This window comes from Ziziphus jujuba, chromosome 5, assembly GCF_031755915.1.
Source record: "Ziziphus jujuba cultivar Dongzao chromosome 5, ASM3175591v1".
Lineage (NCBI taxonomy): Eukaryota > Viridiplantae > Streptophyta > Magnoliopsida > Rosales > Rhamnaceae > Ziziphus > Ziziphus jujuba.
The window spans coordinates 25,830,332-25,844,237 of NC_083383.1; the positions used below are offsets into that span (position 1 = coordinate 25,830,332).

Sequence of the window (13,906 nt, forward strand, 5' to 3'; positions counted from 1 at the left end):
AATCCGTGCACGTTGACCGAGGTTGATCGTTGACCGTTGACCGAAGGGGTCAAAAGTTGACTTTTTGACTCGGTGAAAATTTTGAGTTGACTAGGGTACCGTGGCGAAGTGCATGACGCCCTGAGTTCGTAGACTAGTAGCACGTCGAACACGGAGCTACGGTTTGAAAGTTATGGGCAAAACAAGTTGAACTGTAAACTGTCTAAAGGTGCCGGGAGTTGACTTTTTCTTGTGATGTAATTGTGAGTTGACTCTTGTATGGTTGTAAAGTACTCGTCGATACGAGTTCATAGACTAGCGGCACGCTTAAATCGGACATGTGGTTAAAAAGTTATGGACGTTTGAAGTTTACCGGATACCGTATTATTTTAATGTTTTTGGATTGTGAACAGTGAAATGCCACGTGTCAGCTTCTGAGTGGTCCACGTGGCATGAACAGTGTCACGCAGGGTTTTAATTTTGAAAAACTCTCGGGGAAGAGAGAGAAAGAGAGAGAAGAGAGAGAAAGAGAGAGAGGAGAGAGAAAGAGAGAGAGAGGACCCGCCGGCCGCCGGTCATTTTCATGTTTTTCCGGCCTAGTTACTGTACACGCGCCGGCCAGCCAGATTGCCCACCTCATTTCCGGCAAAACCTCCAAATTTCACGGCGAACGGCCGCCGGACGCGCCCGGATCGGACGTCCGAAGTTTGGCGGCGATTTTTCCCCCTCCACCGCCGGCCACCGCGAATCGGCACTATTCCGGCCGATATACAGTACACACGCCATACACCCAGCATCCTCTCCTCAAGTCCGGCCTACCCACCAAAAATCACGGCCATCGGACCACCGACGCGCCGGGATCGGAGCGTTTTCCGGCGAGGGGTCGAAAATCTTCAAACGGTGATTTCTCCGCCGTCCGACCTCCGTTTTGCTCACCGTCGGTCCCGTTGGATTGCTCTCCTCACGATCTACAAATCTGCAAAATTTCACAGCAAACGGCCACCGCCGGAAAATACTGTTCCGGCGATGGTTGCCGGTGACGTGGCGGCCCGCCGGAAATTACTGTTCCGGCGAGTACCCGAAAATTCCGGCCAGCTCTAGTCCGCAGTGTTCGACCTCCTGAACCCAAATCCGACTTCCGTTTCCACCAATTCGCGACGGTTTGGGAGAATTGCGGAGCCGAAACCCGAAAAGCTTCCCGACGAAATTCAAACCCCGTCGGGTACGATCATCGGAAATTAAGACCGGATCTGTGATTAGCATCACTCGAGCTTCGATTCGGTATATGATTCGTAAATTTTAGTTATCGTTTGTGTTTTGACCCTCCGGGTACCGGGTATTATTTACCCGAATAAAATATTAATTTATTTGACTGTCTGTGAATTTTGTTCTAGGAGCACCGGTGAGTCGTAGAATTGATCCCGTAGTGGATCATGGGTTAATTGCGTGCTCCAGGTGAGTGACCCACCTTCAAATTAATTTTGGGAATTTAATTGGTGAATATATAATGTGTGATTTAAATAATTGGAATTTAATTTCTATGTGCCAAATATTTATTTGAATTATTGTGGAATTATTTGTGAATTTATCGGATTTAAGAAAATGTGTATTTCACCAATTTATGCCATGTGGAATTATTTTATGGTTTTGAGGATTTTGAAATTGGTGTGGTTTTAATGGTAAATTGGGCACGATTCGATTTTCAAATATTTCAAGGAAAATATTTGGTTATGTTGGTGATTTCAATTTTTATGAAATATGCCCATAAAATATTATGGGATTTGATTATGATATTTCGAGAAATTATTTATGCTTGGAAAAAATGTGGATATTTGAATTGATGGATTTGGGAGTTGGTGGATTTGAAAATCATGGAATTTATGGCATTGATTACAAAGAAATTGTGGGAAAATTCCCGGTTCAAGCGGATGGATTATGCCCGCTATGCTTATGAAAAATGTGAAATTTGTTTTATGATTTAAATTTATGGATTTTATAATTTTTAGATGCACCGTGCACGTACTGGTGTTCTGATTATGTGATATGGTATATGTGATATGGTTAGTGTGCACACGGTTGTGATTAGCGCGCAGGTGGGTGTGATTAGCGCGCAGGTGATGTGATTAGCGCGCAGGTGGGTGTGAGTAGCGCGCGGTTGATATTATGAGGGTGTCCTGTGGATGCCATCGGAGAGGGCGGCCACCCCCCTTTGGCCGGGACACCAGGTTAGCAGCGGCGCAGTGGGACGCCACGCGACCGTATGCCGGTTTCTCTCTATAACCTCCTGTCTGGCGGTACCTTGGGACGCTGGGTACTGTTGGCGCCACTGGTATATAGTGGGTGCATCAAATGATTTTCAGAACTGTGTTTTAAAAATAAAATGTTTGGAAACTGAATTGGAATTAAACATATAATTGTTACCGCTTCTGGTATTTAATTGATGTCTTGGTTTTCGGGGAATATGGATAAAGGGTTTTGTGAAATTGTTTTAAAAGGGGAACCTTTCCAACTGAGAGAATTGTAAGGGTTTTGAGAGAAAATATTATTTCCAAATAATTATTATTTATACTTATTACTGTGATATTATATGGTATAGTAGTAGGGTCGCTCACTGAGATGATTAGCATCTCACACTCTTAAATTCCGTTCCTCTAGGTACCAGGTTGTCGGTGTTCACTCGGAGCGGACTTGATCTTCCTCGCTGTTTTAGTTCGGCAGTACCCTATTATTCTTTTATTGCAGTTGTAATATTTCTTTCACTCTTGTTGTATTTATTTTGCACTGGATTACTGTATTTTTATTTTGGAGTGCTGAAATTGTGGAACCAGTTCGTAGTACTGTGGGAGGAATAAGGGGACAATTATAGAAGTGCGTTTTCAGTGCAGGAAATTTTGTGGTAAGTCCATCCCTTAGGGGAGGTTCTGCCGGATCTTCCACAGAAGGGTCCGGTAGGGTTTCCCTGGGATCAGGGTTTGTCTAGGGTTCCGGTGGGGAACTTTGGACGGGTCCTGACAGCTGCCGTCTTAAAGTAAAGTAAGGTATGCTTCCCCTTTGAAGCACACCATTCCTTTGCCTATTTTTTTTTTAATTTTTTTTTCCCTTCCTTCTCTAGAAACCTGTACACAGGTAATAGTTAGACTGATTTTTCCATAGGGACAACAAAAGAAAGATTACAACTCCATATCCTTTCCATTCTACTATTGCCACCATCAATGTCAATCTTTGTTTGCAAACAATATAAAGGAAAATGTACAGGGACCTAAAGGCTTACTTGGGAGATGATAAGAGTAGAACAATGTGAAAACTCAGAATAAAAAGATTAGCATTTTCAGTCAAATATGAATTACAACTTAACTGCAAGATTACATTAAACAAGAAGAAGAAGAAGAAAAAGAAGAAGAAAAGAAGAAGGTTGCATGTAACTGTTACAAAGCTGTTAAAATTGTATACTGAACTAGTATATCAGCTTTATATCACTGATTACGATGCATGAAAAATTTACATTTCAAGAAAGGGGAAAAAGGAAGCAGATATAAAAAATGTCAAACACTACAATATAACAAGTTGATCATAAGAAATTCTGCACCACAAAGTGTCAATCGAATTCTTCAATAGAATACTACCTATTCCCTTCACATTATCAAAACTGGGAAAAAAATGGTAAAGATTCAGTCAACAAAAGACTTCCTCAACTCATTTATACCTTAGTTACTTTCATCAAGCTACCAAGATTTATTTATTAATGATAAATGAAGGAATACACTATGACATGCAAAAGAAAAGAAGAGGAAAAAATATAAAGAGGAATTTAGTATAAGCCAAAAGTCTTGAGTACTATTACGCCAGCTAATTCTAATAGCTACTAATAGGTGTCGATTGTTTGCTCAAAATTACTTTAGATAGGCAATTTCATTGCTTGTGCAAAATTCTCTAATTAGGTATTTAACAAAGACATTCAAGAGTAAGTAGAAACAACGACAACAACATTTGGTAACTGGAATGTTCTTTTAATGCATCATGACAGGCAAGTCTAATACTGTATTTGTCTTTTACATCTGAACTGTAAGGGTAATATTGTGTTAAATATTTCAAGAAACAGAATTGGTTGTTTCACCTGTTTTTATGAAGAATTGAATGGATATATAAGATGTTTATGGGAAAGTAGAAGAGTAGAACTACAGAAATTATGTTGAATAAACACATAATTTACCAGATTACAACTGAATTTATTGGTTCCGTTAGAGAAAAGAAGCTTGTGGAACGTACATTCATTCTCTTTATTAGTAAAAAACCACTGAGACAACATTCCAAAAGACAGAGTATACCCTAAGCAGAATTATTATGCTTGATAATAGATTTGAATAATTTAGGAAAATTTTTTTTTTCACGATTTAAAATGGTTTGGGCTTGACATAGTTTTTAAGTTGTGCTAGTTTTCTTATTTTTTAGGAATTTTTTTCAAGCTAGTTTATTGTTCATTGTATGGCAGAAAGCAGGCATAAGGGATCATTGTTGTGAGAGAATATGAACTCGTGTTGATGGCGGAGGAAGTTCAAGAGCAATTTGGTTTGTTTTCAAAAATGAAATGTGAATTCTAGTCATGAAGACTGCATATTACTACAAATGAAAACTTAAAAGGAAAAGCAGAGTTGATATTATCCTAAGAAATTGGCACCATCAAAATGTGTTTTTATTTTTCTCCCTTGAAAAAGTTTCACTTATATTGGTGAAGTTCAAGTATATTAACCTTGCTTGTTGGCAAATGAAGCATCAAGGAACTGTTTTAGCCAACTCTTTTTCTTAGTCCAATATGTTTCTCATTTTATTTTGCATGCCGTTTTTTATTGGTTTAGTGCAAATGAAACGGCAAGCGAAGACCAAAGTCATCAAAAAATGCTTTTAATGCATCCCAGTTTTGATTTAAGAAAACAGTAAGGTAAACGCTGCCGACCTGACTTGGGAATTGGGATGGACTATGACTCTGGATATTATTCATATCAATAAATGCTTGGTATTTACATTTCTTTTATTTTTTATTTTTTTATTTTTTTTGGCCTTCATATAGTCACTTTAGTCTTCGCTTGCTGCTTCCTAGTTATTTCGTTCGCACCAAAGTAAAAAAGAAAGGCATGCAAAAGAAAATGAAATGCATATTCCATTTATTGATATGAATAATATATGACATACGCGCAGTCCATCCCAAGTCAACACGTCAGCATTTACATTATTTTTCTTGTGTCTAAACTGGGATGCCTTAAAAGCATTTTTTTGATATTGATAAAGCAATAGTTTGAAAGGTTTCTATGCAAATAAAGAGAAATTTGAAGCTTATCAACTTATTTAATTTCTCCACGTATAGTTATTTGCAATCAAGCTGCCTTTTGTTAACATATTTAGTGTCTTTTTTTTTTTTTTCATTTTTTTCCCTAATTGAGTGTAGTTTATTTACCTAATTGTTTGTTAGTGTTAATTTATTGCAATTATATATCTCAATAATCTATAAACCTAAAGGGTTGGGGAAAAAAAAAAACATAAACATCAAATGAAACACAATTTAAAATTATATTCATTTTTATTTTTTATTTTTTAGTTTTTTTTCTTTATATTTGTAGTGAATTGATATATATTATAAACTCTCAACGATTATTAATTAACATTAACGAACAATTGAAATAAGCACACTATACACAATTTAATAAAAAAAATACAAAAATAAAATTAAACATACAAACAAAAAGCACTTCATTGTTTAATTATTCTAGTTCCAAAATCAAGTATCCTGTATACACAACGGTCTTCCTCCAATGGCTTTTGAGAGAATACAAACAAGAACAGAATAACGGGAGAAGGAAATTGAGGGAAGGAGTAATTGGGCCCATATTATTAAATAATTATTCAAAGTTTGAATAATATCATTCTCACTTCAATGCAATTAAAGTTCATAAGGATTATACGTAAAAATTAAAAAGAAACTGAAAAAGGCATAAGAGAGCCTATCATATTGCTTCTTAGAAAATTGCTTTTAAGTAGATGGTTATCATGAGCATGATGGTGTCCTCTATAAAAGTGATTATGCCAATTAGTAGCCGATTCACTTTGATAGAAAAGTTTAAATTAAAACACTTTATTAGTATTCATAAAAGGGAACTAATGAGATCCAAATAAAATTGCGGATGAGATTCATAAATTATTAAATTTCAATTCTTTAGTTACTCATCGATCAGGTCATTAATGATCTTCTAGTGAAGAAATGAGAATTACTCATTGTTGATGGCGTTCAAAATTTTGTATCTTCATTCCTTAGATCTATTAAATTATACATATTTATGAATTCATACATGTAACATTTTCAGTTTCATTGATAGTAATATTCCCAAGTTGGATAAGCAATCATATTTTCTTTATATGCATGATCAGGTTTGGGTTGCCCATACAAATTCAACTTTTGTTGCTGCAATCTTTTGGATAGTTCTGTTGATATGTTTTGGCAGGTAATATATATTATCTCATTCTATGACAACTAGTGCATTTGGTCTGTACACATCTTTGCTATAATGAAGTTGACATATTTTACCCACATGCACATACATATGGGAGATAAGTTCTGACAATGAGGTTCCTTACGGAAAGATGATATGCAATACAAGTGTTTAATGGTTACACAGATTTGTTATTTATCCCTAATACTGCACATTGTATACAGTCAAAAGTTGTCTATGCAAATTTGCAAATAAATAAGGCATCGTTAGGAACATTATTGGAATACTCGAGAGGTTGGAGAATGACAAGTAATGTGTTTTATCTTGCCACTGATTGGAAAAAAATTTATAATACATAACAAGTAATTAAAGAGTGTGACTCTCTCCGCATACGGCTCTCATTTGTTGCTTGTGAAATTGTTTACTTCAAGAAATGATAATTTGTGTTTGTTATATTATATTTTGCAAAATTGAATTTCCGTTTGGTATCTTTACTCCTGTTGAATCCGTTAAAATTCAATATATAATGTAGCTGTTACGAGGCACCTACTCTGAATCTTATTTCTTTATGGTCTTTTATACAGCATTGCAACATGTATATCCATTGTACAGCGACTGTTCCATTTGACAACCCAAGATCCAGTTTACCTGGTTTTATTAAAAAGCGAAGACAGGCAAGTCTAACACTATATTTGTCTTTCACATTTGAACTGTAGGGTAATTTTGTGTTAAATATTTCGAGAAACAGAATTGGTTGTTATTATGATTGATAAGAGATTTGAATAATTTACAATTTTTTTTCAGGATTTAGATTGGTTTGGGTTTTGATATGGTTTCTAAGTTGTATTAGTTTTCTTATTTTTATGAATTTTTTTATTCAAGCTAGTTTATTGTTCATTGTAGGGCAGAAAGCAGGTATGAGGGAACATTGTTGTGAGATAATATGAACTCGGGTTGATGGCAGAGGAAGTTCAAGAGCAATTTGGTTTGTTTTCAAAAATGAACTCTCCATTCTAACCGTTAAGACTGCATATAGTACAAATGAAAACTTTAAAGGGGAAGCAGAGTTGAAATTATCCTAGGAAATTGGGACCATGAAAATGTGTTTTTCTTTTCCACCCTTAGAAAAATTTCACTTGTATTGATGAAGTTCTAGTTCATTAACCTTGTTTGTTGGCAAATCCAGTACCAAACAACTACTTTAGCCAACTCTTTTACTCGTTCCCCAAAACAAACAAACAACAAAAAAAAAAAAAAAAAAAAAAGGAAAAAAAAAGGAATATGTATTACATTTTCTTTTGCATGCCTTTTTCCTTGGTTTACAGCAAATGAAGACTAGAGTGAGTATATGAAGAAAAGTCATCAAAAAATGCTTTTAAAGCATCCCAGTTTTGACGCAAGAAAACAATAAGGTAGATGCTGTCATCTTGACTTGGGAATTGGGATGGGCTGTGAGCCTGGGATATTATTCATATCAATAATTGGTTGGTATTTACAATTTTTTTTTTTATTTTCCCCTTCATATGGTCGCTCTCAATGGCGGACTCAGAAAAATTTTCAGAGGGCACCGTGATATATAATAAGATTTATATTATATTTTAATTTATGGCATGAAAAGATACAAAAGTATACAAAAATAAAAGTTTTACTATGTTACAAAAATAAAACTTTTACTATGTTGTACTAGCTGTTAATTTTTTTTTTTTTTTTTCTGAATTTGGTTTAGAGAAATTGAATCTCAATGTTCAGACAAAATTTATAAAAATAAAATAAGCATACTTCTTAAGGTAAAATACAAATAAAAATTTGATTTTGTTATGTTTAAGCAACTAAAGTAATTGAAAGCCATAAAAAAAAAACAAAAAGTTAACAACAAAAATATTGTGTAATAGAGCAAAAAAAAAAAATTTGCAACTTAGATTCAATATAATTAAAAAAAAGAAGAAGTTAAGTTCTTGTATTATATCTTTATGTTATTAACTAAATTAATCGTGTTGAATTATTATTCTAGTGTATAAATATTGTATTAAAAATGTTAATTAAGTACGTTGATTCAATAAATATATTGTTAAAATATGTTGTTAAAATATCATAAATAAAGCGTAAATATTATACTTATTTTAAATAAGTATTAGATATACGAGAAACGATTCAAAAACAAATATAAGAGAAATAGATATGTAATATATATATATATAGAGAGAGAGAGAGAGAGAGATGAGAAAAACTGTATATAAACGAAGAAACGAAAAAGGGAACAAATCGAAAGTGAACCTTACGTGTGTTTTTGTTTTGGGGGTAGGTTTAAATATATCAGGGAGAAAATAGTAAATGGAAAAAAAAATAATAATAATAATAAAAACAGAAAAATCTAAGGGGGAGGCACTGGCCCAACGTGGGTCCGGCCCTGGTCACCCTCACCCACACTAAGTCTTCGCTTACGGCTTCCTATTTATTTCGTTCGCACAAGTGTAAAAACGAATGGCGTGCAAAAGAAAATGAATATGATATTACATATTCCAATTTTTTGATATGAATAATATATGACATGCTCACAGTCAGTCCATCCCGAGTCGTCAACACGGCAGCATTGATGTTATTGTTTTCTTGCGTAAAAATTGGGATGCTTTAAAAACCTTTTTTTGATATTTGATAAACCAATAATTTGAAATGTTTCTGTACAAATAAAGAGAGATTTGAAGCTTATCAATTTAATTCATTTTTCCATGTATCGTTAATAGTAATTAAGGTATCTTTTATTAATTAGGTTTTGCTTTTTTTTGGCGACTAAATTGAATGTAACATGTTTACTTGACTGTTTGTTAACGTTTATTAGTAGTGATTATATATCTTAATTATTTATAAGTCTAAAGAGTAGAATATATATATATATATATATAAACATCAAATGGAGCACAATTTAAAATTATATTAGTTTTTAATTTTTAAATTTTGTTATTTTTTTTTTTATGTTTATAATTGATTGATATGTATAATAAACTCTAAAATTAGTAATTAACATTAACGTACAATTGAAATACGCACATGATATACAATTTCGTAAAAAAATAAATAAATAAAACAAAAGAATTAAAAATTAAACACACAAACAAACAGCACTTAATTATTTAATTATTCTAGCTCCAAAATCCAGTTTTCCACATCCAATCGCTTTGAGAGAATACAAACAAGAACAGAATAAAGGGAGAAGGAAATTGAGGGAAGGAGTAATTGGTCCCATATCATTAAATAATCTATTCAAAGTTTGAATAATATTACTCTCACTTATAATGCAATCAAAGTTCATAAGGATTATAAGTAAAAATTAAAAAGAAAATGAAAAAGGCATAAGAGAGCCTACTATATATAATGGTTCTTAGAAAATTCCTTTCAAGTCAAGTAGATAGTTATCAGAGAGCATGATGGCATCCTCCATTTCCAATTCCGTATCCAGTTTTGCTGCGGTAGCAGTAGCATTAATTTCCTGTGCTTCCCTTGTTCTGGGCTCTGTTGAATATTCTCCTGAACAAGAAGTAAAGGCTTTGCTTGAATCTGGATGGTGGAGTCCTGAATATCTCAATTCCACAACCACAACTTCTTGCAAGTTGCCTGGTATCACTTGCAATCGTGCTGGAAGCATTACCCGTATTTCTATACATAAGTTTTTTATATATGGAACCGAACTTGGGAAATTTCTTAATGGCTCTTCGTTTCCGAATTTAGTCCATCTGGATCTTGCTGCAGCTGAACTCTTTGGGAGCATCCCGCCAGAAATCGGCACTCTTTCGAAGCTCACTTACCTCGACCTCTCTCATAATTATCTTTTAGGTGAGTTACCTCTTTCATTAGGAAACCTCTCCCAATTAGTGGTGCTTGACATTTCTTTTAATCAAATCTCTGGCCAGTTGCCTCTTTCAATCACAAGCCTCACCCATTTAATGGAGTTTGACGCTTCTTCTAATGCAATTAATGGTTCCATTCCAATCCACATAGGAAAGCTGAAAAATCTTCAGTTCTTGATCATGCCCGGAAATAGGCTCGATGGACCACTTCCATCAAGTCTGGGTCAGCTAACCAAATTAACTACTCTCTCTCTTTATTCAAACTATATCGCCGGTTCAATCCCTTCAGAAATAGGGAAGATGACCAGCCTTGATCATCTAGACCTTCATGACAATATGCTCATGGGACAGCTGCCTCCAACTCTGGGTCAATTAACTAACTTATCTGAGTTGTACCTTGATTCCAACCAAATAATTGGATCCATCCCTCCATCAATAGCAAAGCTAGTGTATCTGGTTCATCTCAACTTAGGTGCAAATATGTTCCACGGACCACTCCCTCCAGAAATTGGAAATCTAACGAGTCTGGAAACATTGGTACTCGATGAGAACCAACTAACTGGTGCAGTACCTTCTGCTATATGTGATTTAACCAACTTACAATACTTGAGCCTCAGTCGGAACCAGTTAAGTGGTTCATTGCCTTCCCGAATAGGGAATTTGAAGAACCTGACAAGATTGAAACTCAGTTCGAACAACCTCATGGGTACCATTACTCCATCTTTAGGTAGTCTTAAGAGTATACAGTATATTGACTTGTCATCCAACCACTTCAACGGAAGCATACCGATTGAGATATGTTCCCTTTCTACACTTCTTTCTTTGGACCTCAGTAACAACTCACTTGTTGGCGAAATACCGTCTCGATTTGCCGACCTAGAAGACTTGACCACCATAAACCTTGCCGATAACAATTTCAACTGTTGCATCCCCTGTTCTTTTATGTATCACCGGACAACACTTCATGCAGATACTTATTTATATGATTACGTCCCATGTTCCAAAATCTGGTCTGGCGGCATCGACAAAGGCGGGCTGATTATTGTTTGCATCTCTATTATTCTTGCATCATCATTTCTCGTGCTTATTATATGGGTAATGTTCTTCAAACGTGGGTGCAAAAATAAAAAGATCAAATCACTTGACGAGACAATTGCAACAAAGAATGGAGATATATTTTCAGTATGGAATTATGATGGGAATTTAGCATACAAAGACATCATTCAAGCAACGGAGGATTTCGATATAAGGTATTGCATTGGCACAGGTGGTTATGGAAGTGTTTACAGAGCGCAGCTGCCTAATGGCAAAGTGGTTGCTTTGAAAAAACTGCACACTTCAGAGGTCGAAGAACCTGCTTTGAGAAAGAGTTTCGAGAATGAGGTGAAAACATTGACAGAATTGAAGCACCGAAACATTGTGAGACTCTATGGATTTTGTTTGCATAAAAGGTGCATGTTTTTAATTTACCAGTATATGGAAAGAGGGAGCTTGTTCTGTGTCCTGAACAATGATGTGGAGGCTATGGAATTAGATTGGAAGAAAAGGGTGAACATTATCAAAGGCATAGTGAATGCATTGTGTTATTTGCACAATGATTGCACTCCACCAATTGTACATCGTGATGTAACCACCAACAATGTCCTACTCGACTCAGAACTAGAAGCTGTTGTAGCTGATTTTGGCACTGCAAAACTCCTCGATCCTAATTCCACCACTCAAACCACCATACTGGCCGGTACTTATGGTTATATTGCTCCAGGTAAAGCTTTACACTCTTCCTATATAGTTTTCTCTCTGATATTCAATCATTAAATTGTCACATTTCAGGGCAGGCAAAAAAAGGCAATTATATCATCAATATTATTTATAAATGCGCATAATAAATGAAACACACTTCATGGTCAAACTAATTATTTTTAAAGAGAACTTCAAATTTTCTTTCAATGTTATATATTGAACTCTCTTTCACATAAAATCTTTTTTTTTTTTTATTACAAAACAATTAATAAATTAATATTTAAGTTGTTTTGTGTTCTTGTGAATTGTAGAGCTTGCCTACACCATAGCTGTAACCGTAAAATGCGATGTTTATAGCTTTGGAGTGGTGACACTTGAAACGCTGATGGGAAAGCATCCAAAGGAAATTTTGTCATCATTATCATCATCTTCAACACAAAATCTCAAGCTAATTGAAATATTAGACCAACGCTTAGCACCCCCGAGAAGTCGGTTGGCTGTACATAACGTTGCTCTTGTTGCCTCAATTGCATTTGCATGCTTAAATGCTGACCCAAAGCTTCGACCAACAATGGATAGTGTTTCCAAACAAATTGTTAAGCTCAGGACACCACTAGCAGATCATTGTTTCCATGAAATTACGATAGGACACCTCATGAACCCATAGATGGCTAAAATTTATTGAGGAGTCAGAAATCAGTTCAGTTCAGCTTTGTTACTTCGCATTTTGTGTTGTCCTCCCTGAAAATTTTCGTTTGTGTTAAAATGCATGAATTTTGACTATCCTTTAGTTTTCAACATGTTACTATTGAAGGGTTTATGCTATTTGAAATGGTAAACATTATTTATATTTATTATGTAAACATTATTTATATTTATTATGTAATTGTCTTGGAATGGTGAAACTCCTAACCAAAAGAGCAAACTTTTCGGATCCTACTAGTAATTGTATACTGCGATCTAGTATTTTTGTATATGTAAAGCCACAAAAGTCCTATCCAAGCTATAGGCAAAGTTCTCTGAAAATTGGAGACATAGGTTGCTACTCCTTTAGAAATTGGAAATCCAAAACAATGATAGAAAACAGAATAAGGACCTAAAGTTGTTTCTCGGATGAGACCGAGAAACAAAAGATGTCATTTAGCGAGATGAACTTACTAGACTGATGTCAACCAGCTAAGCCTTAACAGAACATGTGACATTCAAACAAGTACGAAAATGGCAAGGTTTGGAAATCACAAGAAAATTAAATGCTTTAAACTTCTAACTGCCAAACTTATACATATATAAAGCGATCATTAAATAATTGTGCATAAAAACGTTTTCCCATTTTGATATTTCTCATTTCTGATCCTCCCTTTTATTTAATTCTTTCATACTGCTGTCCAAGAAAGGAAATGGCCTTTTCTCCTCCCAGAAAACAATCTCATACAAATCCTTGTTGGAACTAAACAAAGAAAGATAGTAGACAGGGATACTTGACAAAATAGATTGGTACCAACCTTCATGGCGTTTGAAAACCTTTGAAAATTGTACCATTAGATCCCAAAAGAAGAATTCCCTCCCGTTGGGATACTTAAAAAATCTCATATACAGGTCATTCCTCTACAACACACCCCTCCCAAGAAGCTATGATTTGAAAATCATTAATAGAGCAGTTTCAGGTTTCAACTCTGGATGCTATACTTTTTGACATGTTAATTTTTACTCCACAAGACACACTAAGAATCTGCAGCAAACCAAATTATTTTCTTCTCCCAAAAATGAAAGCGGTGTATCATCAATAAACTGTAAATAGGACACTTCTAATTTTATATTTTCCCATAATAAAACCTTCAATGGACTTTCAATGTGATTGATTATGTT

General features: G+C 34.8%; 1 protein-coding gene across 1 annotated transcript; it reads left to right on the forward strand.

Annotated features, from left to right (window-relative positions):
• Positions 1 to 9,784: 9,784 nt before the first annotated feature.
• On the forward strand, positions 9,785 to 12,798 carry LOC132803856 (probable leucine-rich repeat receptor-like protein kinase At1g35710). The gene is made up of 2 exons (XM_060817628.1): positions 9,785 to 12,062; positions 12,352 to 12,798. The coding sequence occupies exons 1-2, from the start codon at positions 9,878 to 9,880 to the stop codon at positions 12,705 to 12,707; spliced, it is 2,541 nt and encodes an 846-aa protein (XP_060673611.1). The 5' UTR covers positions 9,785 to 9,877; the 3' UTR covers positions 12,708 to 12,798.
• Positions 12,799 to 13,906: the final 1,108 nt, after the last annotated feature.